The sequence below is a fragment of the Salmo trutta genome, chromosome 21, assembly GCF_901001165.1.
Source record: "Salmo trutta chromosome 21, fSalTru1.1, whole genome shotgun sequence".
NCBI lineage: Eukaryota > Metazoa > Chordata > Actinopteri > Salmoniformes > Salmonidae > Salmo > Salmo trutta.
Window position 1 is genome coordinate 42698441 of NC_042977.1, and position 27794 is coordinate 42726234.

Sequence of the window (27794 nt, forward strand, 5' to 3'; positions counted from 1 at the left end):
GATCGATACATCTGAAAATTAAAACAGTTCTCGAGCCAAAGACATGAATGTCCAATATAATACATTTCTCACTTCCATAACAATCAAATGTAAATATTTTGGTGTAATCGACTGAATGTAACAGAACAGCTCTTATGACTCCTATGTCTACTTTGTTGTGTAAAACGTGTTTACATTCATATCTAAACAGCTCGCCCATAAACAAACAGAATCACACAGCGTGTGAACGATGAGTCAGCTAACTGTATTCACTATGGACATTTTTTTTTAGGTTGTTATATGCATGACAGAATTGCATAATGTCTGCCAATGAAAAGCATCTAGGAGGATAGAATAATAAAGCCAATGAAAAGCATCTGGGAGGGTAGAATAAGCCAATGAAAAGCATCGGGAGGGTAGAATAAGCCAATGAAAAGCATCGGGAGGGTAGAATAAGCCAATGAAAAGCATCGGGAGGGTAGAATAAGCCAATGAAAAGCATCGGGAGGGTAGAATAAGAAAGGATAAAGAACAAGCTGCTACAATAACACTAGGAATGAGTCCCAAAATGGCACCCTGATCCCTATGCAGTGCACTACCTTTGACCAGGTAGTGCACTATATAGAGAGTAGGATACCATTTTGGACCCCTCCTAGGATGGGTTGGGGGGAGATGGGGGGGGGGGGGTAGATGGAAGCTGCCCCTAGGTAGGGGGACACCTCCCTTTTGGCAGTGGAACACTCTTAGCACTCAACGACGCCGAGGGTGAGGGTGTACACAATGCTGTTGTCGGAGAAGAAGGCCGTTTCTGTGTTTGGGATGAGATGAAGGCATTCTAGTGGGCAGCCAGGTCACAGTGTTGGAGGGAGCTAAACCTCAGATGGAGAAAGATGACGGGCGTCTCAGTCGCTCTCCACTTTAATCCACTGGGCTTGGGTCTCAGGCCTCTGGTAGAATACACAGAAAGAAAGGATACACTAGATCATTTAGAGTGAATTTGTGAGTCCCAAATGGCACCCTATTTCCTATCAAGTGCACTACATTTGACTAAAGCCCTTTAAAATTAGTACACAAAATAAGTAATAGGGTTCCATTTTGGACGTAGACTATATCATGTGACAGTCCTCATAACATGTCCAAAATGTATGTCACACACATAAAAAATGTCTTCAAAATGAATGAAAATAATGTAATATCAGTCGTGTGTGATAGTAGATTTGAATTGTAGGTCAAATAGCCCCCTCTTGTGGGAAGAGTCCATAATAACAGCCACAATTCACTGCTTGAAATACATGCGCCATAAATTATAACTCATTATAGTCACAACCAACAATGTTTGTGTAGTCACATTTGGCAGTGAAAAAAGTATCATAACAAACAAAACATGAAACTATTCATTCCTGGTGAAACACTCTCATATTCAGAATAAACATGTAACACCGCTCAACAGAAAATAAATATTTGAATTAAAATGAACAAAAAATAAATGCATCAAGTAGCTACCCGAGACAGATGACACCTCCTTATCTTGCAACACTGTATCTTCAGAGGTCTCTCGATCGTCCTCTAGCTTGACCTCTCTATCGTCCACTGTGTCACTCTGGGAGTGAGCAGGGAGGACAGCGCTCTCTTCCACTTGTTCAACGCCACCGCTGGCCTCCCCCTCCACCTCCCCATCCACCTCCTCCACCTCCCCAGAGTCTGTGCTCCTGATGCTGAGTCTTATGCGGGACACCGAGTCTACCACCTTCATCCAAGCCAGGCGCTCTATCGCCACCTGGTGGCTGGGCGAGGCAGCCAGCTTGTCCTGCAGGGCCTCTATGTGCTGTGAGGCACCTCTGCCCCACCTCTCTCCCTCCAGACTGTGAGACAGCTTCTGGTCGGGGTTCATGGGGACCGAAAGTGGTAGTCTGTCTGGCGGAAACTCCAGCATACCTGGAGTTTCTCGACCCAGTTGGGTCCATTTGGCACTCCTGATGCGCTCTGGGGTATCCTGTGGCGGCTCGTTTTCTTGTAACTCCTGCCCACTGTCAGGCACCATAGACGCTGTAGACCGCAGTTCCCCAGACTCTGTATCTCTCACATGTGTTTGTAATGTCTGTTCATTTACACTGCTTCTTTCTGAATCTTCTCCAGCAGTGGGTTCACTCTCTCTTAATTCAATCTCCTCTGTTGCTGGCTCTCTAGCCCTCCGCTCCTCTGTAACTAGGGACTCTACAGGCACATCAATCCCTAATATCCTGGCTGCCCTCTCCTCTATGGATTCGTTCTCTGGGATGCCCTCGGCACATTTCACTTCGTATAGATTGTTGAGACCCTTGGTTGCTTGGTTTTGATTGGTCTTCTCAGCAGTAGCACTCCCACCCACATTCTTATCATCTGTGAGTGACAGCTGCTCCCTCCAATCTTGACACAGAGTCTGAGCCTCTGAACGATTCGAGCAAGAGTCAGAGGATAGCTTTGTGTCTCCTTCGTCCTCAGCTGGTTCTTCATATGTTTCATCTCCTTGTGGACTACCACTATCACCGACGATCGTGGCGCTACTTTGATCAGACAAGTCTGGGCTTGACTCCTCATGGAGCGGAGACATTGGGCTTGGTCTGGACATCTGGCTCTCGCTCTCTTTTTTACAAATGGGGCATTCCTCTTCAGAGTCTAGACCGGCGCCCCCTGGAGGCACTGTATTGCCCCTACCACCACCAAGTTTAGATTTGGCCGTCAAAGTTTTGTTAACTTCTGTTGAGTCTCGGGTCTTTTGTAAAGACTGACATATGTCCTCATAATCAGGGGGACTCGTAAGTGTGGAGGCGTCCTGCATCGGCTGCCTATCTGCCCAGGGGACTTCTGCTGCCGTGTGCGTTGTTGGCGTCGTTGGGCTTAAGTCTCTGATCTCGCTGGGATCACTAGGAGAGTCAATAAAGTCACTAGGGCCGGTAAAGTCACAAGGCGGTGGTGTCTCCGAAGGCGAAGAGAGGTCTAGCTTCACCGACCTACCACTGCAGCTACTTCTCCTTTGTGACAAATTCGAAACAACCCTGTATTCTCTGAATCCTGTAGGATCGCGTGGCGGGACAGGGAGCTCCTCTCTTAGCTGCTTGCTGAATGTCACTGACTTTCTTTCAGCGGGTCTTGAGAAGGCGCTCTTGACCTCCCTGTACTCTGGGTCGACGGACACAGTCCAGCTCTCGATAGTGCGCCTAAGGCTGCTGGGTTTGCTGAGTCCCGCCTCCCCCGCCAGCCTTATCTTGATCCGCTCAGGGATCTGCACAGTGCCGCCATTGTTGGGAACGTTATTGCTGGCAGTGCCTAGCTCTAAGATGTCTTTGTAGGCCTCGTTGAGGTCCTCGATGCACTGGTCAACACTGGGCCTCTTGCTGCTCTGCTGCTGTGGTTGTTGCTGTTGATCCTGGAGCTCTTTGTTGATAGTCTCTAGCTCCTCAATGGCGTCCCATGGCCGTCTGCTAACGGGCTTCAGCAGGAACTGACCGAAGCCCTCCTGCCCACTGCAGGACGCTGCTGGTTTGGCCTCCATCGTGTTTCCTGAGGGTGGTGGTGGTGGCGCTGCTGCTGGCGGCTGAACTGTGCTCTTGTTCAGCTGGCTGGAGATTGAGAAAGTGGCCGTCCTGGAAAAGGCGCTGTTGCTGGATGGTTTCAGGCTCTTCACCCCTTTTATGGGATAGCTGAATGCAGTGCTGCCCACACCGCTGGGGTCTGGGGTGACGCCTGGGTCGGGGGAACCTGGGGCAGGGACTTGAGGGTCTTGTGCTTCCTTGTTTTCAGGACCTGGAGGAGGAGGAGGGGGAGGCTGACGCTTTCTGACCTCTGGGCTAGTTTGAGTCTCCTGGTCACGGTACTGGTTCCCAGGCCAGGATCCCGAGAGTTTCAGCTCCTTGTGATGGTTTATTTTGGGGGGTTTAATGGGGAGTTTTCTCACTATTTTGCTGCTTGATCTGCTGCTTGCTATGCTACCGGTTAGTGCTTGCAGCTCAGCCTCTGCTGAAGATGTGCTTTGGAGACTTTGGTTTGTTAAGTGGCCAGTTTTGTTCTCGCTCGGACTGTCCACTGGGCTTGGTGGCCGGACTGGGCTTGGCGGCTTCTCATCATTGTTGTTTTGATCATGGGACGTACTGCCTGGCGTTGGGGGGATGGGAACAGACACCAAACAGAATATTGTCTCGCTAAGTTTCTTTTTTACGCTCTTTTTCTCTACTTTCTCTGCTTTCTCTGAGGAGTCAGCCTTTCTTGGTTTCTCTTTCTCTGAGGAGTCAGGCTCTTTCTTTTTCACTTGAGTCACAGTTTCTGACACACCTTGGTCCACAAGCCTGATCTGCTGAGGGGGCGGTCTAACCTGAAAAGCGGTTGGATAGTTACCACAGCTCTGGTCAGGCGCTACACTGTCTACACTTCCTTTGTTTATTAAACCCTTGTGGCACCATCTAGTACTACTACCATCGTTGTCATTGACAGATGTCTTGCGGCTGTCGGTATTGAGAGATAGCCCCTGTGGGGGGGAAAAGGCACTATCATGTGTGGATTGTCCTAAAACCTTAGCGCAGGGAATCTCTTTGTTGATGTTTCGGATAAGCTTATCCGAGTCAGTGAGAGAATTTCCGCCAGGCCCTCCTGAGATGTGTCTCACTCGCGGATCATCAAAGGGTAAATAGTGAACATGCCCCAGATGTTCCTCGGTGTATCCAGGGTTAAGATTTGGGTTAGGGTTAACCTGTTTCCTGTAGGGTATACCTCGTTCCCCATAGTGTTCCAGCCACGACCCTCCTGTCTGTCTGGAAAACCACCTTCCCGCCTCTGAGCTCACAGGCATCTGCATCTGTATCTGCATCTCCCCCCTCCACTTATAGTTCACCACTTCATTGCGGTTGATTGGGCCTCCCCTGATTGGGGGCGGGGCTCTCTTATAAGACGGGGGCGGGATGTAACCGGGGGGCTCCATGCCAAAGATTGCGGAGTGTTGTGCAAAATAGTCTTGTCTCTGCAGTTCTCCACCCCTTGGGTGATAGATAGGTCTGTTGTCCTTCAGTTGTTTGGACCCACCCTGCTCATCTACTACAGCTACACAAAGCATCTCCTGGCTACCTCTAGTCTGCTGGTGTATCTCGTACGACGGAGGCTTGACAGGCCTGCTGAACCTGGGCTTTGGTAAAAGTGCAACAGGACCGCCGCTTTGCCAACTGTTTCTGGCCCACCGGTCCCGGCCGACTGCGGCGCTGTGGTAATACCTACTATAAGGCCCGGAAAATACAGTGCTGTTCACTCTCTGTCTATCAACCTGGCCCGGTCGAAGCTGGACACTGACCAAGCTGGACTGTGTGTCTGTGTGTTCAGTAGTTCCATCAGGCGACAGCACTCTGGGGAGGGACTGGGACTTCCCTCTGGTTCTGGGAAGGATAGCACCAGCGCTCTCTGGAGTCCTCAGGCGGTGCTGCTGGTCCTGTGCCCACCTCTCGCCCTCCCCATCCGACAGCTGCCTCCCCAGCCCCACTGCAGGCTTCCACTCCTCTGTGCCCAGGCTCTGGCACTTCCGCTCCCCAGTCACCCCAGTCAATACCCTCAGCTGTCCAGGAGCCGCGTCAGCTTCCCTCAGCCAGGAGATGGAGGTGTCATCCCATAGCTGCTTCTGTTGCTGCTTCTCCCTCTCCCCCCTGTGGTCCTCTGCTATCAGGGCCTGTGGCCTCCATGCCGCCTCAGAGGCCTTCAGAAAGCTAGCGGACGCTCTCAGCTCCCGGCCATCGGCGTAATCCAGGAGGACGCTGAAGTCCTGGCCTCTCCTCCTCCAGTAGGAGACATCCCTCTCGTCCAACTGCTCTCTTCTCTCGATCTGCTCAGAATAGGTTAAGCTGGGAGCGTCATAGAACCTGGAAAGACAACAAAGCACAATTGGTTGGTGATCATCATAATATGATTTCATTATATTATAATGAAAATAGAAAAGAAAAAAGAAGGAGAAAGAAAGAAAGAACCATGGAGTGTTAAGGTACTGCAGTTATAATACTGTATAATACATTAATATGAACATTTTTATATTTGAACCCATGTCTTACATAGGAAAATCTAAAAATATTATAAACAGTGTACATGTTGGTTGTAAAACAAACAACCTGGATATAGGATTAACTTGGTTTTTGAACGTAACACCAAAAATAACAAAACTCTTGAAGCATTTCCGTTCATAGATTTATAAACTTGTAATACCAACAGAATTCGGTTTATCTCCCTTATATTTGTAATGAAAAAGTCTGCTGACCTTTCCATGACCTGCCAGTCTATAGTTGCATCCCAATTGGCACCCTACTCCCTCTGTAGTGCACTAGGCCCTGGTCAAAGGTAGTGCACTATATAGGTAATATGGAGCCAATTGGAAAAATTCTAAAACGGAATCTCAGATGCAACATCTGACTCCCACAAAACAAGATCAAAGAGAGAGAAGAAAAAAATCATGAATGAGCTTTATCTGGAACGCTCTCTTATGGAACCATACCAGCGCTCCATACGCTGTTTAACTGTGATGACACAATGCTGACCAGTCTGCCATGGTTTTATACGATCTGAGAGATATTGATAACTGACATTTTAAATGCTGGTATATCTGGCTAGCCTCCAAGCTGATGTTTTGGCTTTGGGAGTGAAGAAGAGGGTTGCATCCCAAATGGCATCCTGTTCCTTATATAGCGCACTACATAGGGAATAAGGTGCGATTTGGGACGTAGCCTAGGAATCAATATCTCCATCTCCAATCCAAGAGGGCGGAGTCAGGCAACACACATATATCTGACGGAAGTGCTTGAGTCAGCGGCTCCCAACTCCCTTGAAGATGCCGTGAAATTGTGCGGCTGCTGCAATATGATCTGCATATTAGAACACACGCTGACCTTAATTCAGAAAGCTGGGCATTCGTTCCCTATATAGTGCCCTACTTTTCACCGGGGTCCCAGACACCCTGGACCCACTCCCAATTTGCATACCGCCCCAACAGATCCACAGATGATGCAATCTCAATTGCACTTCACACTGCCCTCTTCCACATGGACAAGAGGAAAAAACAATGTGAGAAAGCTGTTCATTGATTAAAGCTCAGCGTTCAACACCATAGCCCCCTCCAAGCTCATCACTAAGCTTGGGACCCTGGGACTGAACACTTCCCTCTGCAACTGGATCCTGGACTTCCTAACAGGCCGGCCCCAGGTGATGAGGGTATGCAACACCACCTCCTCCACGCTGACCCTCAACACAGGGGCCCCTCAGGGATGTATGCTTAGTCCCCTTCTGTGCTCCTTGTTCACCCACGACTGATGATCGTGGACTATAGGAGAAAGAGGGGAGAACACACCCCCATCCACATCGACAGGGCTGTTGTGGAGCGGGTCGAGAGCTTCAAGTCCTTTGGCGTCCACATCGCTAAGGACTTAACCTAGTCCACATACACCCACAAAGTCGTGAAGAGGGCACGGCAGTGCCTCTTTCCTCTCAAGAGGCTGAAAAGATTTGGCATGGGCCCTCAGATCCTCAAAAAGTTTTACAGCTGCACCATCGAGAGCATCTTGACTGGCTGCATCACCGCTTTGTATGGCAATTGCACCGTCCTTGACCGCAAAGCTCTACATAGGGTGGTGCGGACAGTCCAATACATCACTGGAGATGAACTCCCTGCCATCCAGGACCTCTATACCGGGAGGTGTCAGAGGAAGGCCCAAAAATTCCCAAAGACTCTAGCCACGCAAGCCATAGACTGCTCACTCTGTTATCGTCCAGCAAATGGTACCGGAGTATCGCTCTCAGACCAACAGGCTCCTTCTACCCCCAGGCCATAAGCCATAGCCAGACTGCTAAATAGCCAGACTGCTAAATAGTCAATTAATGGTACCCAAACTATCTGCACTGACCCTACGCACACTCACTATACATACACATCATATACACACTCACTAGACTATATATACACACTATATACACACTCACTAGACTATATATACACACTATATACACACTCACTAGACTATATATACACACTCACTAGACTATCTATACACACCATATACACACTTACTAGATCAAATATACACACCATATACACACTCACTAGACTATATATCCACACTCACTAGACTATATATCCACACTCACTAGACTATATATCCACACTCACTAGACTATATATACACACTCACTAGACTATATATCCACACTCACTAGACTATATATAAACACTATATACAGTTGAAGTCGGAAGTTTACATACACCTTAGCCAAATACATTTAAACTCAGTTTTTCACAATTCCTGACATTTAATCTCAGTAAAATTTGAATTAAATTGTTTAACTTGGGTCAAACGTTTCGGTAGCCTTCCGCAAGCTTCCCACAATAAGTTGGGTGAATTTTGGCCCATTCCTCCTCACAGAGCTGGTGTAACTGAGTCAGGTTTGTAGGCCTCCTTGCCCGCACACGTCTATAGGATTGAGGTCAGGGCTTTGTGATGGCCACTCCAATACCTTGACTTTGTTGTCCTTAAGCTATTTTGCCACAACTTTAGAAGTATGCTTGGGGTCATTGTCCGTTTGGAAGACCAATTTGCGACCAAGCTTTAACTTCCTGACTGATGTCTTGACGTTGCTTCAATATATCCACATAATTTTCCTCCCTCATGATGCCATCTATTTTGTGAAGTGCACCAGTCCCTCCTGCAGCAAAGTACCCCCACAACATGATGTTGCCACCCCCGTGCTTCACGGTTGGGATGGTGTTCTTCCGCTTGCAAACCTCCCCCTTTTTCCTCCAACCATAACGATGGTCATTATGGCCAAACAGTTCTATTTTTGTTTCATCAGACCAGAGGACATTTCTCCAAAAAGTATGATCTTTGTCCCCATGTGCAGTTGCAAACCGTAGTTTTTTATGGCGGTTTTGGAGCAGTGGGTTCTTCCTTGCTGAGCAGCCTTTCAGGTTATTTCGATATAGGACTCGTTTTACTGTGCATATAGATACTTTTGTACCTGTTTCCTCCAGCATCTTTACAGGGTCCTTTGCTGTTGTTCTGGGATTGATTTGCACTTTTCACACCAAAGTACGTTCATCTCTTGGAGACAGAACGCGTCTCCTTCCTGAGCGGTATGCCGGCTGCGTGGTCCCATGGTGTTTATACTTGCGTACTATTGTTTGTACAGATGAATGTGGTACTGAAATAATCTGAAATAAACTGAAATAATCTGTCTGTAAACAATTGTTGGAAAAATGACTTGTGTTATGTACAAAGAAGATGTACTAACCGACTTGCCAAAACTATAGTATGTTAACAAGAAATTTGTGGAGTGGTTGAAAAACAAGTTTTAATGACTCCAACCTAAGTGTATGTAAACTTCCGACTTCAACTGTATCTACCTCAAATACCTTATTATTATCTATCCTGATGCAAGTCACTTTACCCTGCCTTCGTGTACATATCTACCTCAAATACCTCGTACCTCTGCACATTGATCTGGTACTGGTACTCCCTGTATATAGCTGCACATTGATCTGGTACTGGTACTCCCTGTATATAGCTCCACATTGATCTGGTACTGGTACTTCCTGTATATAGCTCCACATTGATATGGTACTGGTACTTCCTGTATATAGCTCCACATTGATCTGGTACTGGTACATCCTGTACATAGCTCCACATTGATCTGGTACTGGTACTCCCTGTATATAGCTCCACATTGATCTGGTACTGGTACTTCCTGTATATAGCTTCACATTGATCTGGTACTGGTACTCCCTGTATATAGCTCCACATTGATCTGGTACTGGTACTCCCTGTACATAGCTCCACATTGATCTGGTACTGGTACTTCCTGTATATAGATTCACATTGATCTGGTACTCCCTGTATATAGCTCCACATTGATCTGGTACTGGTACTCCCTGTATATAGCTCCACATTGATCTGGTACTGGTACTCCCTGTACATAGCTCCACATTGATCTGGTACTGGTACTCCCTGTATATAGCTCCACATTGATCTGGTACTGGTACTCCCTGTATATAGCTCCACAGTGATCTGGTACTGGTACTCCCTGTATATAGCTCCACATTGATCTGGTACTCCCTGTATATAGCTCCACATTGATCTGGTACTGGTACTCCCTGTATATAGCTCCACATTGATCTGGTACTGGTACTCCCTGTATATAGCTCCACATTGATCTGGTACTGGTACATCCTGTATATAGCCTCACATTGATCTGGTACTGGTACTCCCTGTATATAGCTGCACATTGATCTGGTACTGGTAATCCCTGTATATAGCTCCACATTGATCTGGTACTGGTAATCCCTGTATATAGCTCCACATTGATCTGGTACTGGTACTCCCTGTATATAGCTCCACATTGATCTGGTACTGGTACTCCCTGTATATAGCTCCACATTGATCTGGTACTGGTACTCCCTGTATATAGCTCCACATTGATCTGGTACTGGTACTCCCTGTATATAGCTCCACATTGATCTGGTACTCCCTGTATATAGCTCCACATTGATCTGGTACTGGTAATCCCTGTATATAGCTCCACATTGATCTGGTACTGGTACATCCTGTATATAGCCTCACATTGATCTGGTACTGGTACTCCCTGTATATAGCTGCACATTGATCTGGTACTGGTACTCCCTGTATATAGCTCCACATTGATATGGTACTGGTACTCCCTGTATATAGCTCCACATTGATCTGGTACTGGTACTCCCTGTATATAGCTCCACATTGATCTGGTACTGGTACTCCCTGTATATAGCTCCACATTGATCTGGTACTGGTACTCCCTGTATATAGCTCCACATTGATCTGGTACTCCCTGTATATAGCTCCACATTGATCTGGTACTGGTACTCCCTGTATATAGCTCCACATTGATCTGGTACTGGTACTCCCTGTATATAGCTCCACATTGATCTGGTACTGGTACATCCTGTATATAGCCTCACATTGATCTGGTACTGGTACTCCCTGTATATAGCTGCACATTGATCTGGTACTGGTACTCCCTGTATATAGCTCCACATTGATCTGGTACTGGTACTTCCTGTATATAGCGCCACATTGATCTGGTACTGGTACTCCCTGTATATAGCTCCACATTGATCTGGTACTGGTACTCCCTGTATATAGCTCCACATTGATCTGGTACTGGTACTCCCTGTATATAGCTCCACATTGATCTAGTACTTCCTGTATATAGCTCCACATTGATCTAGTTCTTCCTGTATATAGCTCCACATTGATCTGGTACTTCCTGTATATAGCTCCACATTGATCTAGTACTTCCTGTATATAGCTCCATTCTTGTGTATTGTATTTTATTCCTCTTGTGTTAGTTACTATTTTATTTTTTATTATTAATTTTAAACTCTGCATCGTTGGGAAAGGTTTGTAAGCAAACATTTCCCTCTTAAATCTACACCTGTTGTATTTGGCACATGCAATAAATAAAATTGGATTTGATTTGATTAATTTGGAATGCAGCCCTGGTGATATGCACTGCCTGCCTGCCACTGAGCAGAAAAACGTAACTTTCCTTGTATATAAAGTGATAGTTACGTGATCACGTGATGTCAACACAAACAAGTTACCGCTGGCCCCCAGACGTCTTCTTTACCAGGAGTTTGATGTACTGCCCTCGGGACAATGTTACCGGGCAGGCACCAGGGCCCAAAATAAATAAAGCCAAATGATCCTTTGTCCCAGCGACGGTAAGGCTCCTGAATGTTTAAAACCACAAGCAGCACCAGCGGGCTGGCCTACAGCTAACATTGTAGATGACAGATTGTGCTGATGTGTATAGTGTATATAGTGTACAGTTGACATTGTAGATGACAGATTGTGCTGATGTGTATAGTGTACAGTTGACATTGTAGATGACAGATTGTGCTGATGTGTATAGTGTATATAGTGTACAGTTGACATTGTAGATGACAGATTGTGCTGATGTGTATATAGTGTACAGTTGACATTGTAGATGACAGATTGTGCTGATGTGTATAGTGTACAGTTGACATTGTAGATGACAGATTGTGCTGATGTGTATATAGTGAACAGTTGACATTGTAGATGACAGATTGTGCTGATGTATATAGTGTACAGTTGACATTGTAGATGACAGATTGTGCTGATGTGTATAGTGTATATAGTGTACAGTTGACATTGTAGATGACAGATTGTGCTGATGTGTATAGTGTACAGTTGACATTGTAGATGACAGATTGTGCTGATGTGTATAGTGTATATAGTGTACAGTTGACATTGTAGATGACAGATTGTGCTGATGTGTATAGTGGACAGTTGACATTGTAGATGACAGATTGTGCTGATGTGTATAGTGTATATAGTGTACAGTTGACATTGTAGATGACAGATTGTGCTGATGTGTATAGTGTACAGTTGACATTGTAGATGACAGATTGTGCTGATGTGTATAGTGTACAGTTGACATTGTAGATGACAGATTGTGCTGATGTGTATATAGTGTACAGTTGACATTGTAGATGACAGATTGTGCTGATGTGTATAGTGTACAGTTGACATTGTAGATGACAGATTGTGCTGATGTGTATATAGTGAACAGTTGACATTGTAGATGACAGATTGTGCTGATGTATATAGTGTACAGTTGACATTGTAGATGACAGATTGTGCTGATGTGTATAGTGTATATAGTGTACAGTTGACATTGTAGATGACAGATTGTGCTGATGTGTATAGTGTACAGTTGACATTGTAGATGACAGATTGTGCTGATGTGTATAGTGTATATAGTGTACAGTTGACATTGTAGATGACAGATTGTGCTGATGTGTATAGTGGACAGTTGACATTGTAGATGACAGATTGTGCTGATGTGTATAGTGTATATAGTGTACAGTTGACATTGTAGATGACAGATTGTGCTGATGTGTATAGTGTACAGTTGACATTGTAGATGACAGATTGTGCTGATGTGTATAGTGAACAGTTGACATTGTAGATGACAGATTGTGCTGATGTGTATAGTGTATATAGTGAACAGTTGGTCATTGATTGCTTATGAACTTTATTGTCTGTATGTGTCCTTGTCTATGTTTTGGCACAGAGCCGCAATCACAATTTACCCCACGGGGATAATAAAGACATTATCTTATTATCTTGCAGGGACAGACAACTCCATAGTCTTATTTCTTAGCCATTTAATCCAATGCTACGAGGATCTCAAAATAGGATTTCATTTAATTGTGTAAAAAATATAATTAAATCAAAAAGAGTGTCCCTTCAGGCTGAGTGATGTACCTGATTATCGTAACATGGTCAGCCACATTCATACATGCTCTCAGTCCCATGGACAGCAGTGGCTGGGCCTGTCGTGGCTGGGCCTGTCGTGGCTGGGCCTGTCGTGGCTGGGCCTGTCGTTATGGAGTAAAGTGTTGCTTCCCAAATTGCACCCTGGCTATTTAGGTTAGACCTCAACAGTAGACAGAGTAGAGGGATACTGTTCACCCACATTCAGTACGGTGATAATAGCAAATGAACTTGTTTCTGGATGTAACTCAGACAATCATATGTCTATAAAAAAATAAAACAAACTCTAAAGTAATGATCACAGTTATCTGGCAATAAGTTATTTCAGTAAATGATCTAAACTGGCAATATACAGTCACACCCTGATCTATTTCACCACTTTGTGCTTGTCTCCACCCCCCTCCAGGTGTCGCCCATCTTCCCCATTATCCCCTGTGTATTTATACCTGTGTTCTCTGTTTGTCTGTTGCCAGTTCATCTTGTTTGTCAAGTCAACCAGGGGTTGTGTGTCTCAGCTCCGGCTTTTCCCAGTCTCTCTTTTTCTCGCCCTCCTGGTTTTGACCCTTGCCTGTCTTGACTCTGAGCCCGCCTGCCTGACCACTCTGCCTGACTCTGAGCCTGCCTACCGACCTGTACCTTTGCCCCACCTCTGGATTATTGACCTCCGCCTACCCTGACCCTGCCTGCTGGTCCGGTACCATTACCCCACCTCTGGTTTACTGACCCCTGCCTGCCTTGACCTGCCTATTGCCTGCCCCTGTTGGAATATTAAACCATTGATCATTTGACATTGTCTGCATCTGGGTCTTACCTACATACCTGATACTATTGGTGCTAATCAAAAGTAGTGGACTAAATAGGGAATAATGTGTCATTTGGGACGCAGCCAGACCATGAACACAGCAGCACAGGATGCTGGGCAGAGTAGCTTACTGTACGTGATGCCTTGAGAGCGTAACCAACCACCACACTGTGAACAGCTCAGGCACCCTGCACTGCACACACACCCTGCAGAGTGAGGATACCACTGGACAAGTGTATGGGTATGTGCACACTTGTCCAGAGTCATCCTCACTCTGCGGAGTGTGTGTGCAGCGCACAGAGCCTGAGCTGTTTACACTAATGTCTGTATGGATAATACATATTACACACTGGATGGTAGTGTATAAAGTGGACGCGTCTCAAATGGCATCCTATTCCCTATTTAGTGCACCACTTTTGACCAGGGCCCATAGGGCTGCAGGCTGTGTACCTGTCTGTGTGTTGGTAGAGATGCTGGTGGTGGAGGGGTGGACTAACCCAATGGAAAGACGAGTGCTCTCTTTAAGCATGGATTCACATTGCAATGTAAACAAGCCAACAGTGCAGAAGGGCGGCAGCTGTACATTATTCCTCATATCACAGCATAAAGCACCCTATTCCCTATATAGTGCACTACTTTTGACCAAAGACCAAGGGAATGTAGAGAATAGGGTGCCATTTGGAGCACAGACCTCATATCCGATCATATCACAGTGGTGCAGAAGCCTCAGTGTTCGTTCTACAGCCCTGGAAGGAAGGAAATGGGGAGACAGAAGAAAACACCCTCCTGCACAGTGCAGGCGGAGTGGCTCGGCTTTACATGCAACGCCGAAGGGCCCGGAGAGAAAGAAAAAGGGAGGGAAGGTATGGGGTGAGGGGGGGGGGGGTGAGGGGGGTGGTGAGGGAGTCTCAAAAGAGAGAGAGATAAGGGGGGGAAACTCACCCACTATCCGTGGCGAGAGAATCACCCAGGGGCTGTGCTAGGCTGTCACCTAGGTTACCGCTGCCAGCTTCTTTTCTCCTTTGGTTCCTTTCCCCGCCGCTCTCATTGTCACCGCTGCCGGGGTAGACCTTCGCCAGTAGAGCCTGCCTGCTGCTGCTCCTGAAGACGCAGGCCCCCCTGTCTGCTGCCTGTTCATACCCATTCAGTGAGCCAACACGACCAGGCCTCTGGTTCTCTGCTGCTGGGATTTCACGGTGGCAATCGGTCGTGGCGGCGACGTGGCGCTGTTTCTCGCAAGGTGCGGTGGCGGATGGAGTTGAAGAGGGGCAGGGGACGCTTGTCTTGGGCAATTTGTATCCGTGAGAAATGAGGAGGTCGTCCACGCTGTACATGGTGCTGTGTGTCTCTCTGTCTGGCTTGGCAGCAGGAGGGCGAAGGGGTTTCTGCTGTTCTTATGCTCAGTGCTGCTGGTGGGAGCTGGAGCAGAGCTGCTCAGTAGAGGCCATCACTATGGGGAGAAGAGAGACGGGGAAAAAGGTAACGTTTAGCTTTTAGAATCTCATCTTTAGAAGTATAGATACCCAGATCTTGTACGGGACACTAATGTATGTACACTATACTGTAGATAGGGGGAGAACAAACAGGGAGAAGATCACGTTCTGTCAGCGCTGTCCCAAAAAGTGCACTACTTTTGACCATCTACAGTATGTCCCAAATGGTATCCTATTCCCTACAGTATAAAGTGCACTGCTTTTGACCAGGGCTCAGGTCAAAAGCAGTGCCCTATAGAGGGAACACATGCCATTTTGGGATGCAACCTAAGTGATCATGTCTTCACAGTACTGTGTGTATAAAATGATCAACAGTATGCTGGCTGCTGGAGAAATGGGAAACAGCACAGCTCTGATGTAGCTCTCCTGGTTGGCAGTCACAATAATACATGTGTTTACATGCAGATTTCAGATTAGTCACACAGTACACAGAATGTTCCTGTGGGGCGACTTCACTGAATAAGAGAGGTGACTGGATACGTCCCAAATTGCACCCTAAGTGCACAACCTTTGACCAGAGCCCTACTGGACCTGGTTCAAAGTAGTGCACTATTTAGGGAAAGTAGTAGTGCACTAATAGGGTGCCATTTGGTTAGTAGACAATTTGTATTTGTAGATGTTCCTGTTACAGCCCAGTTACAACAGGCACTACCTCTATAGCGATCAAACTCCCGGAAGTCAATCATTTTCTAAAACACGGAATCTCTTCTGAAAAATATAATTAAGTAAATTACGTGAAAATGTATTTCCTTAAATCCTATAAATGTATTTCCTGAAGCTAGGATAGCAGAGTTGCTTCCAAAAACATCTGAAACCCTACCCTACTTCAAATAGTATCTTAAATGACCCCCCCCCCCCGAATTGTAAATCGCTCTGCTAAATGACTAAAATGTACAAATGCGTCTCAAACTTGCAACAGAAATAACTTGTACTGCCTTCCACTGCAGGATTCCTGGGCTATACTGTGTGTGTGGGTGTGGTTGTGTGTACTGCATCTGCATGTGTGGTGTACGTGTGTTTCTCTCTAAACAGCCCAGCTTGTCTGATATACAGTGCATTCGGAAAGTATTCAGACCGTGTGTGTGTGTGTGTGTACTGTATGTGCAGGTGTGGTGTACTGTGTGTGTGTGTTTCTCTCTAAACAGCCTAGCTTGTCTGATATACAGTGCATTCGGAAAGTATTCAGACCGTGTGTGTGTGTACTGTATGTGTAGGTGTGGTGTACTGTGTGTGTGTGTTTCTCTCTAAACAGCCCAGCTTGTCTGATATACAGTGCATTCGGAAAGTATTCAGACCGTGTGTGTGTGTGTACTGTATGTGTAGGTGTGGTGTACTGTGTGTGTGTGTTTCTCTCTAAACAGCCCAGCTTGTCTGATATATAGTGCATTCGGAAAGTATTCAGACCCCTTGACTTTTTCCACATTTTGTTACGTTACAACCTTATTCTAAAATTGATTAAATCGTTTTTTACCCTCATCAATTTACACACAATACCCCATAATGACGAAGCAAAAACAGGTTTTAAGAAATATAACATTTACATAAGTATTCAGACCCTTTACTCAGTACTTTGTTGAAGCACCTTTTGCAGCGATTACAGCCTTGAGTCTTCTTGGGTATGATGCTACAAGCTTGGCACACCTGTATTTGGGGAGTTTCTCCCATTCTTCTCTGCAGATCCTCTCAAGCTCTGTCAGGTTGAATGGGGAGTGTCACTGCACAATTATTTTCAGGTCTCTCCAGAGATGTTTGATCGGGTTCAACTCAGAGCTCTGGCTGGGCAACTAAGACTTGTCCCGAAGCCACTCCTGCGTTGTCTTGGCTGTGTGCTTTGGGTCATTGTCCTGTTGGAAGGCGAACCTTTGACCCAGTCTGAGGTCCTGAGCGCTCTGGAGCAGGTTTTCATCAAGGATCTCTCTGTAGTTTGCTCCATTCATATTTCCCTTGATCTTGACTAGTTTCCCAGTCCCTGCCGCTGAAAAACATCCCCACAACATGATGCTGCCACCACCATGCTTCACCGTAGGGATGGTGCCAGGTTTCCTCCAGACGTGACGCTTAGCATTCAGGCCAAAGAGTTCAATCTTGGTTTCACCAAACCAGAGAATCTTGGTCTGAGAGTCCTTTTGGTGTCTTTTGGCAAACTCCAAGCGGGCTGTCATGTGCCTTTTACTGAGGGGTGGCTTCCGTCTGGTCGCTCTACCATAAAGGCCTGATTGGTAGATTACTGCAGAGATGATTGTCCTTCTGGAAGGTTCTCCCATCTCCACAGAGGAACTCTGGAGCACTGTCAGAATGACCATGGGGTTCTTGGTCACCTCCCTGACCAAGGCCCTTCTACCCCGATTGCTCAGTTTGGCCAGGCGGCCAGCTTTAGGAAGAATCTTGGTGGTTCCTAACTACTAGGCCACTATGTTCTTGGGGACCTTCAATGCTGCATACTTTTTGGTACCCTTCCCCAGATCTGTGCCTCAACACAATCCTGTCTTGGAGCTCTACGGCCAATTCCTTCGACCTCATGGCTTGGTTTTTGCTCTGACATGCAATGTCAACTGTGGGATCTTATATAGACAGGTGTGTACCTTTCCAAATCCTGTCCAATCAATTGAATTTACCACAGGTGGACTCCAATCAAGTTGTAGAAACATCTCAAGGATGATCAATGGAAACAGGATGCACCTGAGCTCAATTTCCAGTCTCATAGCAAAGGTTCTGAATACTTATGTAAATAAGGTATTTCTGTTTTTTATTTGTAATAACTTTGCAAAAATGTGTAAAACCTGTTTTCGCTTTGTCATTATGGGGTATTGTGTGTAGATCGAAAGCTATAACTTAACCAAATGTGGAAAAAGAGAAGGGGTCTGAATACTTTCTGAATACACAGTATTAATTAGTGCCCATCACAGACTCAGCCTGCCTGGAGATGACAGTGGCAGGGCTTATAAAGCAAAAAAATCTGTGATCAAAGGCTTTGCACACATTAGCATGCTGATTATCAGGTTTGGACGTGATTAGTGGCTTGCCATTCAGTTTTCATGAAAAAGTCGGCATTCAATGGACAAATGTCAAGTCATAAGCAATATGAGTGCCTGGCCAGACTAACACTAAGTTAGAATACACTTTTAAACTAGCCCAAGTGGCGCAGCGGTATAAGGCACTGCATCTCAGTGCAAGAGGTGTCACTAAAGACTCTGGTTCGATTCCAGGCTGTATCACAACCAGCCGTGATTGGGAGTCGCACAATTGGCCCAGCATCGTTAGGGTTTGGCCGGGGTAGGCCATCATTGTAAATAAGAATTTGTTCTTAACCCACTTGCCAAGTTAAATAAAGGTTAAATAAAATATAGAAATAAAAAGGGCTCTGGTGGAAGGTAGTGCATTTGGGTGCCTTTTGGAACATATCCTACTGTATGTAAACTCCTATTGTATGTAAACTCCTACTGTATGTAAACTCCTACTGTATGTAAACTCCTACTGTATGTAAACTCCTACTGTATGTAAACTCCTTGCCGCGGACTCTCCAGGCTGATAGACTAGGTGTTTTAGGTACCCAGGAGATGAAAAAAACACAAGTTGCTCTGTCCGCTGTGATTACTACTAACAACATTGATGCTAAATGTTGTTACTGGTGTAATTATGTTATTGTTACACAGGTATAAGTGCAATTTAATAGGGTAGTTCCCCTAAATTACAAAATTACATGTTGGTTTAAGTTAGCATTTGGAGACAGACGCCAGGTGAACAAAACCAAAGCATTGATTGCTGTCTTACCTGGTCCATAGACTGCTTATAGGTCAAGGAAACCATGTTATTGTGTAATTTAGGTGGACTATCCCTTTAAACAGATCAGTGGCCTTGCGGTTAGTGTGTTTGCCCTGAGATTGGAAAGTTGGTAGTTTGATCCCTGGCCGAGTCATACCAAAGACTGTAAAAATGGGACCCCGATGCTTCTCTGCTTGGCACTCAGCATTGAGGAGATTGATTGAGGGTAAGGCCCTGCGATAGACTAATGTCCTGACCAGGGGGTGTACTTGTACCTCAAGCTGTTGACTATGGATGCAAGGCCTGACCATCTATGATATAAAAATGACAGTGTTTGTTTACATTTACTTTGTTTACAAACACTGGAGTAAAAAAAACGTATATTTTGGGTTCTGATGGGGTACGACAATTAGACTAAGTTCATTAGGCATTTATAAGCTATATTCTACATGAATCAATGGGTACATATCATTTATTTACAGGTCAACAAATTGATGTAGCAACTGCAGATTTCCCCTTTTAAGTGTTACCAAGAATTGAATAACTAAGATTCCTTTAACAGAATCACACCCCTTTTAAACGACAACAATAAGACATTATACAGAGTGAGAGCCCGTGTTTGGGAGCATCAAAACCGTGATGTACAATGGGCAAATTGTGACTGACTCTACAAATAACAATGAGTAGTTATTTATGATGCGTGGAGTCTCCTCCTTAACCAGGCCGACACGGGAGCAGGTTACTGCACCTCTCTCACTGTGTTCCTCAACCCATCCACCCTTTAAGGGGAGCACATTTACCCTCCAACCTTGTACTAAACACACCTGATTCAACTAATATGGTTTGGCGATTACTTGTATCAGGTATGTTAGTGCAGGACTGGAACAAAAAAACGACCCTCCCTGGATGAGTGTCCACAGAAATGGATTGAGGAACACTGTTCTAATACAAGATCAACACTGTAGTGCAAACCCATTAAAGGGGCAATCTGGGATTCAAACAAAAACAAAGTGGAAACCCTGCCGCTTTTTTGGTTAACAGATGAGGGATGAGGCTGAAAAAATGCAACCACTTAAATTCATAAAGAATCGATGGCTATATATAATTAATTTAATAGTCCAAAAAAGGATGTATAAATCCCAGATTTCTCCTTTAGTCTGCTTGTTCAAAACAGCTGTCCCTTTGCCATAAAACTAGCTGACACATACAGTACATCGTTCGTTCGCTTACACAAATGCACACAATTTCAAATTCAGTGTAGTTGGGTAGTCAGTAACAGATGTCCATGGAAACTTTAGCACTTTCGGTAGGACATCAACACAAAGGGTGCATCTACTTTTGACCAGAGGCAAATGGGCCCTGGTCAAAAGTAGTGTACTATACAGGGAATAGGGTGCTATTTGGGAGGCGGATAAAGTCTAGTTGCTCGTTATAAACAAGTCAAGTAAATGGCATAGTTTGTGGGGCGAAAGGGTAGCCAGGATTCGGTAATTCTACTATGGCCATGTGTGTTTTAATGTTTGATAATATAGTCATAGTATGGAGAAACATTTAACCTTGAAATGTTGTGGTAAGCCTATCGGAGGCTGGGCCAGATTCATATCTGCATTTTCCTGATAGTAGTTCTTACAATTATGTGAATAAATCTGTGGTTGCATCCCAAATAGCACCCTATTCCCCATATAATGCACTACTTTTAATCAGAATCCTATGGGTCCTGGTCAAAAGTAGTGCACTGTAAAGGGAATAATGATACTTCACATAATGTACATCCACATAATTTCACACTTTCCATATACTATTTACATCAAGTTGCTATTTATTTTTCTTAATTTCTATTTATATTCCAGCATATTCTCTTGACCTCAATTTGACCTTCGAACATTAAACATCATTTAAAAACCTTGCATAGATTACAAATGGCACTATATAGTGCCCTACATTCAACCAGGGCCCATAAAGGACTATATAGGAAATAGAATGGCATTTGCTACTCCCCTTATGAGTCCTCAGTAAACACCCAAAGGTGGCACTTGAGATATAACTTTGAGTAAATAACATCTTAAAATAATCTCTAATATCTAGAATATTTTCTAGAACCTCTAAAGTCTAGAATAATGTCTAGAACTTCTAACATCTAGAATTAAGCAATATGGCCCGAGGGGGTGTGGCAAATGGCCAATATGCCATGACTGCTCTTAGGCACGACGCCACGCGCCCTTAGCAGTGGTATATTGGACATATACCACAAACCCACGAGGTGCCTTATTGCTATTATAAACTGATTAGCAATGTAATTAGAGCAGTAAAAATACATGTTTTGTCATACCTGTGGTATACGGTCTGATATACCACGTCTGTCAGCCAATCAGCATTCAGGGCTCGAACCACCCTGTTTATAATAACGTTTAGAGCCTCTAACGCCTAGAATAACCCATAGCCCCATTGATGACTCCAGGCTCCTTGTGTGTGGTGTCAAACAGTTGAACACCTGCTGCCTGCCTCTCTACAATAACCTACAAAATATTTCCTTAAGGGTTTCATTTCGAAACTAGCACACCATGCAGGAGCATTGTAGAGGACTGAATATAGGCAACCTAAGCCTCGTCCGAGCATAGAATGGTCCATAGGGGCAGGACTCCCTTCTACTGTTCCAGTAGTGAGGCAGCTTGATGTACAAGTACACCCCCTGGACAGGATGCTTGTGAATACGGCAACTAAAATTGCCACGGTAGATGAAAAGCACGTGCTCTATGACTCTCTCTGTTGCCATGGTGAAGAAAACCCATAGACCAAACAAATTGTACAGACAGAAAAGTAGTTTGGAGAAGATGAAGAAGGTGGCTACTGAAACCATTTGGTTTCGGTATCTGAAATGGCACCATATTCCCTATATAGTGTATCACTTTTGACTAGGGCCAATAGGGTTAATCTTTGAGCAAGGTCACCCCTGGAAACCATAGAAGAAGCACTTGGGCACATGTGTCTCCAGGTTGTATCCAAAATGGCACCCTATTCCCACAGGGCTCTGGTCAAATGTAGAGCACTATATAGGGAATGGGGTGTCATTTGGAATGTGCACATGTGCCTCCTTGTAGGCTCCAGCAGCAACTGCAATGACAAACAGTCACACACCAACTCACAAGACTAATACCTTGACTGATTCAACGCATGCAAGGAAAAATGGCAATGCTGAGGTTGTTGAAACCACATCAGAGACTCTGTCTGCTGTTGATCTGGCTCACACCTCTTCCTCCTCTCCTCTCCCTCCCCTCCTCTCTTCTCCCTCCCTCTCTTCTCCCTCTCTTCTCTTCTCCCTCCCTCCCTATCTCCCCCTCCCTCCCCTTCTCTCCCCCTCCATCCCTCCCTATCTCCCCCTCCCTCCCCTCCTCTCCCCCTCATCCCTCCCTCCTCCCCATCCTTCCCTCTCTTCCCCTCTACGCCTCCCTTCATTTCCCTCCCCTCCCTCCCCCCTCCCCCCCCTCCCTCCCCCCCCTCCCTCCCTCCCTCCCCTGAGTAGTCAGGTAGTAAGTAGTGCACTGTGACACCGTGCAGCAACACCGTGCAGAAAAACCATGCAACCAACACCAGCCTGCATCCCTAATGACACCCTTTTCCCAATATAGTACACTTCTTTTGACCAAGGCAAATAGGAACGCAGCCCTTGCAACACCATGCAGCCTACCTCTGTGCTAATGATGGATATCTAGAATGCCATCTTATTGCAGACCTGAAAGTCAGACAGACATTTCATCCTATGTTGTTTTTTAAATGTCCTGTATTTCGGACCTATGACTTAAGCTAGTGTCTGAACTTTGACCTATGACTTAGGCTAGTGTCTGAACTTTGACCTATGACTTAGGCTAGTGTCTGAACTTTGACCTATGACTTAGGCTAGTGTCTGAACTTTGCTATCTAATTTGAACCATAAGTTGAAAACCACGTTTGGACCTTGTCCCGGATATATAAAAACAAATAACATATGCATTACGCTTATTTTCATATATGATTCAACCTGCCTCCGTAAAGGCATAACCGTCTGAAACAGAGAAGCCGCCCACTGCCTATCAATAACTGATTATTCCTGTTACTATGTAGACTAGATAGATACATTATGGTTAGCTATAGAGCCTTGCTATACTGCAGTGTTAGATGGTACAGCCTACATACAATTGCCTGTTAGAATGATTTCTCAAGTCAGCTTTGCACTCCCATACAATATAAAACATTGCTTTACGCAGCAGGCTAGGTTACTGCAGGTATATACTAGCGCCTATGAAAAATGTATATACGTGCGCACACACACTAAGTTAAAAATGTAGTGAACGGTAGTGCATTGACAACGGCCGTTAGCCAAATCATAACCCCATTGCAATTTTACACGTCTCCCCAAAGAATACACCCCACCATGCCATCAAATACATATTCACATCGCGCCATCAATCGCTGTTTAACGTTGATCAATCGAAGGCTGAACATGTTCCGTGTGTGCAAGTTTAAAGCGCCGTTAATTATAAGGTTTGCAGATGCGTCTTAGCTGACTGTGTGTGTTTACCAAGACCCACACAGCCACCCTGCGCTACCGTGTACGTGAAGCAAAAATAGACAGCCCCTCCCCTGAAAAATTATATCTGCATGGCAAAGCATTATCATAGTATAAAAATGCATAAATATTTGCGAGATCATTATAAACGCGAAATGACAGAGATACGCATCCTACCTGGAAGATGCTTTGCGCGGCCGTTGCAGTTCCCCTGCGCCCAGCTTCAGTTGCTGAGAGCACTGCACAGCCCTTCTGCTGAGCATGCCTATTACGATAAGGATAAAGACGCGCTGCCTGGACGGAGTGGAGTTTCCTCCACCAGCTCATCAGCCTGTGCTGTGCTGTGCGTTCGTCGTTCCTTTAAAAGGGATTTCAAAATGGTTTCTTCCAAACTGTGTAATAAGTTATTTTTTCCTTGACAGAGGCGTCAATAAATGTTTTACATATTATTGATTGTGTTTCAATGGAAGCATGTATCCATACATACCATTATGCCATAGATATATGTCTCTGAATACATTCATATATATACGTGAGTATTCATGGGTATACACGTACTACACACACACACACACACACACACACACAACACACACAATGATTATATTCCGTCATTCAAACCATAATTCCCCCCAATGTACAGGACAGTGTAATACGTGTGTAATTACTCTATAATACCTGAAAGCAGCTCACCCATTCCACAATACATCTGCCCTTAGACTTGGTTTGACAAGGGGAGACCCTCATACAACGAAGCACATGAGGCCACGTGTTGCCGATGTAGCATAGTGTCAACCCTCAGTCATCTTTCTGTGTTGTTATTTTATCCGCAACCCCTTCGGACAGACACCACACATACAGTGACAGAACGACCACTCTGAATACCTCATCAGCCTCAGAATCAGGTTTTTTTTCTGCTTTAGTAGGCAGGTATGCTCATTCTCTCCCTCCTCTGACATCACTGTACTATTTTATGGCATGCTATCGATCTCCTCCCTCTGCTATTCACTGTAGGCCTATGCTGTCATAGTGTGCATCCCACTGAACACCTTATTCCTTACACAATTCACACATTTTGACCTGGGCCCTATTCCCTATATAATGCACTACTTTTAACTACCTGGACAAAATAATTGTACAAAAGGGAATAGGGTTCCATTTGGGATGCCACCTCTGTTTCTCTCTGCCTTCAGAACATGAGCTCCTTTAACACTTGGTCTGTAATACATTTCTCGGTGAGGTTCGGGTGGTCACGGCATCCCGCGGGTGGCACGGGAAGGAAGGCCTGAGCAAGAGTTCATTTAATTAACCAAACTGTCTTGGCATTGGATGGGACAGGGACACACTCACTGACGAGTCATCACCGTTAGCAATGCACCACCAAGGGCAGGATTCAGCGACTGCCATACAGTTAAAATTTCACACTGAGGGAACATGCTGCTGTGTTATCTGTGGGAAACTGTTCCCTGATAGTTCATGGTGGTTTTTAATGAAAGCTCACTGTACTGTAGAGAGGGTCTAGTAGTCTCTTCTCTTATTGTAGAGAGGGTCTAGTAGTCTCTTCTCTTATTATAGAGAGGGTCTAGTAGTCTCTTCTCTTATTATAGTGTAGAGAGGGTCTAGTAGTCTCTTCTCTTATTGTAGAGAGGGTCTAGTAGTCTCTTCTCTTATTGTAGAGAGGGTCTAGTAGTCTCTTCTCTTATTATAGTGTAGAGAGGGTCTAGTAGTCTCTTCTCTTAGTGTAGAGAGGGTCTAGTAGTCTCTTCTCTTATTATAGTGTAGAGAGGGTCTAGTAGTCTCTTCTCTTATTATAGAGAGGGTCTAGTAGTCTCTTCTCTTATTATAGAGAGGGTCTAGTAGTCTCTTCTCTTATTATAGTGTAGAGAGGGTCTAGTAGTCTCTTCTCTTATTATAGTGTAGAGAGGGTCTAGTAGTCTCTTCTCTTACTGTAGAGAGGGTCTAGTAGTCCCTTCTCTTATTATAGAGAGGGTCTAGTAGTCTCTTCTCTTATTGTAGAGAGGGTCTAGTAGTCTCTTCTCTTATTATAGAGAGGGTCTAGTAGTCTCTTCTCTTATTATAGTGTAGAGAGGGTCTAGTAGTCTCTTCTCTTATTATAGTGTAGAGAGGGTCTAGTAGTCTCTTCTCTTACTGTAGAGAGGGTCTAGTAGTCCCTTCTCTTATTATAGAGAGGGTCTAGTAGTCTCTTCTCTTATTATAGAGAGGGTCTAGTAGTCTCTTCTCTTAATATAGTGTAGAGAGGGTCTTGTAGTCTCTTCTCTTATTATAGTGTAGAGAGGGTCTTGTAGTCTCTTCTCTTATTATAGAGAGGGTCTAGTAGTCTCTTCTCTTATTGTAGAGAGGGTCTAGTAGTCTCTTCTCTTATTATAGTGTAGAGAGGGTCTAGTAGTCTCTTCTCTTATTGTAGAGAGGGTCTAGTAGTCTCTTCTCTTATTATAGTGTAGAGAGGGTCTAGTAGGCTCTTCTCTTATTATAGTGTAGAGAGGGTCTAGTAGTCTCTTCTCTTATTATAGTGTAGAGAGGGTCTAGTAGTCTCTTCTCTTATTATAGAGAGGGTCTAGTAGTCTCTTCTCTTATTATAGAGAGGGTCTAGTAGTCTCTTCTCTTATTGTAGAGAGGGTCTAGTAGTCTCTTCTCTTATTATAGTGTAGAGAGGGTCTAGTAGTCTCTTCTCTTATTATAGTGTAGAGAGGGTCTAGTAGTCTCTTCTCTTATTATAGAGAGGGTCTAGTAGTCTCTTCTCTTATTGTAGAGAGGGTCTAGTAGTCTCTTCTCTTATTGTAGAGAGGGTCTAGTAGTCTCTTCTCTTATTGTAGAGAGGGTCTAGTAGTCTCTTCTCTTATTATAGTGTAGAGAGGGTCTAGTAGTCTCTTCTCTTATTATAGTGTAGAGAGGGTCTAGTAGTCTCTTCTCTTATTGTAGAGAGGGTCTAGTAGTCTCTTCTCTTATTATAGAGAGGGTCTAGTAGTCTCTTCTCTTATTATAGTGTAGAGAGGGTCTAGTAGTCTCTTCTCTTATTGTAGAGAGGGTCTAGTAGTCTCTTCTCTTATTATAGTGTAGAGAGGGTCTAGTAGTCTCTTCTCTTATTATAGTGCAGAGAGGGTCTAGTAGTCTCTTCTCTTGTTATAGAGAGGGTCTAGTAGTCTCTTCTCTTATTATAGTGTAGAGAGGGTCTAGTAGTCTCTTCTCTTATTATAGTGTAGAGAGGGTCTAGTAGTCTCTTCTCTTATTATAGAGAGGGTCTAGTAGTCTCTTCTCTTATTATAGTGTAGAGAGGGTCTAGTAGTCTCTTCTCTTATTATAGTGTAGAGAGGGTCTAGTAGTCTCTTCTCTTATTATAGTGTAGAGAGGGTCTAGTAGTCTCTTCTCTTATTATAGTGTAGAGAGGGTCTAGTAGTCTCTTCTCTTATTATAGTGTAGAGAGGGTCTAGTAGTCTCTTCTCTTATTATAGTGTAGAGAGGGTCTTGTAGTCTCTTCTCTTATTATAGTGTAGAGAGGGTCTAGTAGTCTCTTCTCTTATTATAGAGAGGGTCTAGTAGTCTCTTCTCTTATTATAGTGTAGAGAGGGTCTAGTAGTCTCTTCTCTTATTATAGTGTAGAGAGGGTCTAGTAGTCTCTTCTCTTATTGTAGAGAGGGTCTAGTGGTCTCTTCTCTTACTGTAGAGAGGGTCTAGTGGTCTCTTCTCTTATTATAGAGAGGGTCTAGTGGTCTCTTCTCTTACTGTAGAGAGGGTCTAGTAGTCTCTTCTCTTAATATAGTGTAGAGAGGGTCTAGTAGTCTCTTCTCTTATTATAGTGTAGAGAGGGTCTAGTAGTCTCTTCTCTTATTATAGAGAGGGTCTAGTAGTCTCTTCTCTTATTATAGTGTAGAGAG

At 44.7% G+C, this 27794-nt stretch overlaps 1 protein-coding gene across 1 annotated transcript; it reads right to left on the reverse strand.

The window, feature by feature from the left end:
- Positions 1 to 651: 651 nt before the first annotated feature.
- On the reverse strand, positions 652 to 24241 carry LOC115157483 (junctional protein associated with coronary artery disease homolog). The gene is made up of 4 exons (XM_029705779.1): positions 24079 to 24241; positions 15046 to 15553; positions 1483 to 5852; positions 652 to 926 (listed from the first exon to the last, which is right to left on the reverse strand). The coding sequence occupies exons 2-4, from the start codon at positions 15435 to 15437 to the stop codon at positions 919 to 921; spliced, it is 4770 nt and encodes a 1589-aa protein (XP_029561639.1). The 5' UTR covers positions 15438 to 15553; positions 24079 to 24241; the 3' UTR covers positions 652 to 918.
- Between the last annotated feature and the right edge of the window lie 3553 nt (positions 24242 to 27794).

Excerpts from the sequence above, each read along its gene's own strand:
- LOC115157483 (XM_029705779.1), bottom strand. The coding sequence starts at position 15,437 with ATGTACAGCGTGGACGACCTCCTCATTTCTCACGGATACAAATTGCCC. Across the intron at positions 5,853-15,045 it reads TCTCTCGCCACGGATAGTGG|GTTCTATGACGCTCCCAGCT; the intron begins GTGAGTTTCCCC and ends TTGTCTTTCCAG.